This window comes from Cupressus sempervirens, chromosome 6, assembly GCF_028749045.1.
Source record: "Cupressus sempervirens isolate cs-2001-9-10 chromosome 6, ASM2874904v1, whole genome shotgun sequence".
NCBI lineage: Eukaryota > Viridiplantae > Streptophyta > Pinopsida > Cupressales > Cupressaceae > Cupressus > Cupressus sempervirens.
This window is the reverse complement of record NC_143123.1, coordinates 237,295,809-237,302,616: the sequence shown is the minus strand read 5'-3', so window position 1 is coordinate 237,302,616 and position 6,808 is coordinate 237,295,809. Positions and strand designations below refer to the sequence as shown.

General features: G+C 35.9%; 1 protein-coding gene across 1 annotated transcript; it reads left to right on the top strand.

Moving 5' to 3' along the window:
• The first annotated feature begins 1,159 nt into the window (after positions 1-1,159).
• Positions 1,160-4,181, top strand: LOC149552125 (putative pentatricopeptide repeat-containing protein At3g49142). Its single transcript, XM_089787607.1, has 2 exons — positions 1,160-3,639; positions 3,784-4,181. The coding sequence occupies exon 1, from the start codon at positions 1,457-1,459 to the stop codon at positions 3,371-3,373; it is 1,917 nt and encodes a 638-aa protein (XP_089643733.1). The 5' UTR covers positions 1,160-1,456; the 3' UTR covers positions 3,374-3,639; positions 3,784-4,181.
• Positions 4,182-6,808: the final 2,627 nt, after the last annotated feature.

The following is a 6,808-nucleotide window of genomic DNA, read 5'->3' as shown; positions in this document are numbered from 1 at the left end:
GTTTAATCTCCCTTTACCAAAAAATTGGTTTGTGAACTACTCCTTAAGCGGGGGTGTAGTAATAGAGGTGTTTTTCTGACTTAGTGTTGAAACTAAGTCCTTCATTTTTGGGCACTGTTAGGGACTCGTTTACTTCAAACCTGCTACTCTCTATCATTTTGGCTCTGGATTTCTTTGAGATCTTGCTCCTAGGTGCAATTTGTCTTCGTGCATTGGAAACTCACTATATGGGCTTTGCTTTCAACAGAGGAGCAAATGAATTGGTGAAACTCCGAAAGGAGCAATCTTCTACAATTTTTGATGGTCCAGTTTGAGATTTTAGCTTTCTTCTCATCATGGGAAGATGCTCAACAACACTTCCACCCAATCCCAAGTCACCTAATACAAAAATGCATTGATTTTCATGAATCTCGCAGCGAAGGGTTGAGGAAGAAGGCAGAGTAGTGAAATCTCGAAATCCCTCAAGGCGAGGATAAAGATGAAACTAATGAGAAGAAAGCACCTAAGGGGGCAACCTAGCCCTGGACATTTGACATATTTGCATTGTATTGACTCCAAACTAGAAGTTTTAAAAGGGGAAGATTGGAAGTTTGACAACAATACTAACCTTTAAAAATATAGAAACAAAAATTGTAATCTGAACCCTAATCCTATTTGTAACCATATTGATAACAAAGATAAAAAAATAGAAATCAAAATTTTAAATAAAAATATTATCATTCAAATTTGTTTAAAATGTCTTCTATAGTGGAATTCAACTGCTACAAAATAAATAAATAAATAAATAAATAAATAAATAAATAAATAAATATATATATATATATATATATATATATATATATATATATATATATATATAAGGGTGACTCTCGACACACGTGCACACATATATGTAAACTTGTAATATTACCATTATTTTAGACATTTTCAATAAAGCTCATGATTAGTTGAGAAAGAGTTTCCTAATTGTAGCTCCATAATACAGTTTAACAAAAGTAAATGAATAAAATATTTTATTGCCATCCATTAGACCAAACAGCCTAAATAACCACAACTTCGTAGCATTATAAAAAAACAACAAAATTTGTCTACCTACTAAGAATTCTGTTCTTCCTTTTTGAACTGTAAGTCTCATCATGCATCGTCTAGAGTGTAACTTATATGCACTTCTTTTGAGTGTATTTCATTTGTGTATAAAAGCGTTAAAGACTGCACCGTAGCATCTCATCAAGGTGTCGGTAATTACCAGATGAGCATTGGAACATGTTTTTGTCTGTATCATGCAAAATTTACAGGGTCATTTGATTGATAATACCCACAGGAGGAAAATAATCTTCTAGTAATCAATTGTGGCCAAGTAATAGAGCCAAGAAAAGGAACGATGGGCACAAATAGCCTAAACAGACGGTGATAAATGTTTTTATTGCGGAACAGGCAGAATGGACACCAATAATCCATGTATAAAATGCTATACACGGCGCTACTGGAGGTCAAAACATCGCGCAAAGAGGTTAAGCAAATTCACTCTTTCGTTGCTCAAAACAAGCTTATCAGCATGTATGTGAAATGCGGCAGTTTGATGGAAGGTCGTAAAGTTTTTGATGAAATGGTTGAACGAGACAACTTCTCGTGGAATGCCATGATTTCAGCCTACAGAAGAGAGGGGTTTTCTCACGAGGCACTGAAACTGTTTGACCAAATGCAAGGAAAAGGCAGAGGAGGAAACCCCGCTCCTGATCAGTTCGTCTTTGCCAGCATTCTGCCTGCCGTTGCCAAAATTGGAGCTTTGGAACAGGGCATAAACATCCACAGTAACATCATTGAAAGCGGATTCATTACAGATGTTGTGGTTGGCAGCGCCCTTGTAGACATGTATGCTAAATGTGGATGCGTAAACAAGGCGCGTCAATTGTTTGACAAAATGCCTCAACGGGATATGATCGCATGGAATGCTATGATTGCTGGATATGTACAGAATGGCTTTCTTGATCAGGCTTTGAGCCTTTTCAAGGAAATGCCCAGCCCAGATGTGGCCTCATGGAATGCACTCATCACAGGATATGCACGGAAGGGATTTTTGAATGAGGCTTTGAGGCTTTTCAATGAAATGCCTCATCGAGATGTGGTCTCTTGGAATACCATGATTACAGGATATGTGCAAAATGGCGCTCTTCATGATGCGCTAAGAATTTTCAATGAAATGCCTCTGAGAAATTTGGTTTCTTGGAATGCAATGATCGCAGGATTCGTCCAAAATGGTGTTCTTGACGAGGCTACGAGGCTTTTCAAAGCAATGCCTCGACGTGATGTGATCTCATGGAATGTGATGATTGCAGGATATGCACAAAATGGTGTTCTTGGTGAGGCTCTAAGAATTTTCAATGAAATGCCTCGGAGAAATGTGGTCTCGTGGACTGCAATGATTGCAGGGTATGCACAAACTGGGCTTGTTGAGAAGGCTCTGGAGACGTTTAAACAAATGTATGTGGAAGGCGTACAGCCGAATTCCACAACCTTTTCTGGCATCCTTCCTTCCTGTGCCAAAGTGGGAGCATTGGAACAAGGCATGGACATCCATAGGAAAATAATTGAAAGTGGATTTTCTTCGGACATTGTAGTTGTTAGTGCCCTGGTAGACATGTATGCGAAATGTGGAAGCATACACAAGGCGCGGAATCTGTTTGACAAAATGCCCGAAAGAAATGTGGTTTCATGGACTGCAATGGTTGCAGGAAATGCACAAAATGGGTTCTTTGAAAACGCCTTGGAGACTTTCAATCAAATGCAATTGGCAGGTGTGAGTCCAAACTCAACAACCTTCATCTGTGTTTTATTTGCATGCAACCATGCAGGTTTAGTGGACGAAGGCTGTAGATTATTCTGTGGCATTACAGACTACTATTGTATTATGCTAAACATGGATCATTATGTATGCATGGTTGACCTTCTTGGGCGGGCAAGCTATGTTGAGGAGGCTCTAAACTTTATCATCAAAATGCCCATTAAACCCGATGTGCCTGTGTGGATGTGTTTTCTTTACGCTTGTAGACCACATAAACTTATGAAGCTGGGAGTACTTACAGCAACTCTGCTTTTTGAGATGGACCCTGATAATGCTACACCTTATGTTCTTCTATCAAACATATATGCTGAAGTGGGCAGGTGGGATGATGCTCAAAAGATAAGGAGTTTGATGAAATGTTGTGGAATGAAAAAGATCCCTGGATGTAGTTGGATTGAAGTCCATAAAATGGTGTATGCTTTTTATGTAGGGGACAGATCACACCCACAAACAGAGGAGATGTATGCAAATTTGAATGAGTCATCTTGGGGAATGGAGGCAGCAGGGAACCTTCTGGTTCAAAACATGTAGTGTACTGAATCATGTGGAGAAGGAAACTGAAATATTCATCTGCCAAATTAGTGCGAAGTCGGCAACAGCATCTGAGTCGTTAGCATATCGTCCCATTAACTTCCACGAGAGTCCTCAATAACTTTTATATCCGAAGACATTGGAATAGAACATTTTCTGAGATGTGAACCGCTTCCTATCATCTCAAATAAGGGCATTGTTCTTATGGAGATTATCGATGATCTTAAGGGAAGCAAACGCTGAAAACAGGCTTGTAATACAACAAGGTATGAAGGAAGCAGAATTCTATAAACCAGTAGTTGAATTTGTTGACTGCATAGAGAAATATAGCTGTCTATGTATATTGTTAGTATATGTGGAAGCCTTATTATATTACCATAGAGGTGTCATAACATTTCAATGTTCCTCAGGAAGCCTGTGCAAGCCTGCAGTGAAAAGACGGAGGTGGTGGATTATGGAACGTATACAAGTGAGCAATACAAGTGAGCAATGGGCTAACACTTTTACAACGACAAAGAGAAAAGAAAAGAAAAGATTGTTTTATAGTCTATTATATTGGCATGTATAGATTAATTTTACAGATGATATATAAGTCATTGCTTTATATTTTTGGGGGCCGGTATCTATCTGTGGTAGAAATGAAGTATACTTATCTATTGTAGGACTTGAATTTGTGACCATTTTTTCAAGACTATAAATTCTTTATTGTTAGGCCAACTCAGGTGTATTACAACTACATTATTACACCTATTATTAAATTGAAAACAATGTTAGTATTTCAATTTTACTTTATTATGATCTATAACAATTCTCTCTTTTCTCTTTTCTGTATGGATACAAAGGATTGTAATTACATGAAACTTAATAAATAATATTATTTTATTTGAATTTTATTGTTATTTATTTTGAAAAATAAGTTTTAATATTTACAGATCTTTTATTCATCGTTCTTATTCAAAGTTGTAATTGTAAAATAACATTATTATGTTTTAATTTTATTATCATCCATTCTTGCAAATTAATTATTGTCTTCTTTAGTCTCATTAATCATCCTTTTTAAGGTTGTGATTGGAGTATTGGTTGAAATCATTTTTATATTTGTGGATCATTAATTTAAAATTTTGAAATGCAATTTTTGCAACATTTTTCATATTTTTTATGTGTTAAGTGTAATTCATTTCAAAATACAGTAAATAATGTTTAAAGGGTTTTCCTTAGTTCTTTTGAATCATCTAGAAGGGGGAGGGGTAGGCGGAGAGAGAGAGAGAGAGAGAGAGAGAGAGATGTCAACATACATGTATATAAACACATATGCATATATTGAAATTAATATTTAATAATTATTTGATCTATGACAATAATACATCATATCAACCCATATATATTTGGACTTGACCATCACACTCAAGTATTAATTGATTATGTTATTGGTTCATGTGGGCCTCAATTAACTTAACACTTCTCACCATTTTTTAACTCTGAGTGTTTCTACTTCTATTTTCATTTTAGTTAAACTCTTTTCCCATTTTGTGGAGATTGTTTGTGACAGATTGTTTATAACTTGTTGGTGTTAGAGTTGTTGTTTAAACCCATCCAAAAGATGATTCAAAGATCTCAAAAGATTTCCTTGTGAGGTTACATAATCCCTTTCTATGAGTTGGTATCACTATTGAACCAAATGTGTCAAAAATTGCTAGCCCTATATCCCTCCATACCCATGCTTATGAACAAATTCTAAAGTTGTACAAGCGTGTATTACTCTTGAATCATCTCCAAAACATCACAACTGCGATTCATATTATACAAAGTTTTGTTTTCACATGGAAACAATTTGCTTCTCTATTTTTGTTAATGTGGTTCCTTGGGGCTTCTTCAAAGCAGAGAAAGGTATTAGGCAAGGGGACCCCCTTTCCCTATACCATTTCATAATGATCGTTGAGGTTCTTGGATGGAATTTTAAAAATTTGGCTAGAAATGAGAGAAACAAGGAATTATTGAAGCCTTTACACTCCCCCCATTTCGCAACAATCTTTGGATGACACATTTTTATTTGGGAAATTCTTTGTGATTCAGGCCAAACAATGGAAATGCTTATTAATAGACAATGCTACTATGTTAAGGCAATGAATAAATTACACAAAAAGTAATCTCTACTTCTTTAATACTCATTTTGATTTACAATCTAAGATTCTTAATATTCTTGGTTGTTAATCAACTAGCCTACCAAGGACTTACTTGGGACTCCCTCTAACTGTAAAATACATCACCCTAACTTTTTAGAGCACTATCTTGGAGAAAATTTAGGAAAAGTTGGTTAGGTGGAAGGGTAAATTCCTAACCAGTGCCAGGAAGCTAAAACTCTTTAGTACCTCCCTCCAAGGCATTTTGATTTACTTTCTTTCTCTATTCAAAATGTATAGTACAATGGTTGAAAAACTGGGCAAATAATCAAAGAACCTTCCTCTAGACTAGCATGGAAGAGAAAAAATGATTTTCTTTGGTCAACTGGGACTCAGTTTGTCTACTGAAGACTATGAGAGGATTGGGATAAAAAAGTTAGCCAATTTAAATAAATCTTTAATTGCCAAGAATGGTTGGAATCTTGTTGTGAATGTTGTTGATTAGTGTAAAATCATCAAAGACAAGTACTTGGAGAGAGGATAGTTCTATAAAAATTTGGAGTTTAATGGGCTACCTACATGATCTAAGATCTAGAATAATATCTTTAAATATAGGCCTCTCATAAGAGAGGACATAAAATGGTATATGTGAAATGGTAGAAAAATAGGTTATGGGAGGATGTTTGGATTGAACACAACCCCCTCATAGAGGGTCATTTTAGTCAACCAATGAATGTCCTAAAAGGTAGGTTTAAATTGGTTGTGGACTATATTGACCCAAGAGGAGGAAGTGTAAATGCATCACACAATGTTTTGGTGACCACCTAAACCTCATGCCTAAAGCTTCTGAGCTACGATCCCTCCTACATAGTCTAAGAATCTCATTGTGCAATTATCAAGATACCTTTGTCTAGAAAAAGAACCAATCAAGGAAAATACATTGTCAAGTCTACCTATAATCAACTTAAAAAATTTAATGGGAATCTTGACTACTGGAGTTTGGTTGGAACCCACACTTGATACCAAAGATTAACTATTTTTGGTAGGTAGTGATGCATAGAGAAGTGTGGACACAAGATAAGGAAGAGGGGATTTCATTTTCCCAATAAATGTATTCTATACAAAATGGATAAAGATTCACCACCTTTTCATTCATTCCCCCTTCACTTCACACATCTAGGAAGGTCTTGTAGAAATTTAACCTCCATTGGGTTTTTCACATGGATATCCACCAATTTGTTTCCATTTGGCCTTCACATCAAATCACCCCTGATCAAGCAAATTTGGAATCAAATACTCCCTCACATTTTCTAGA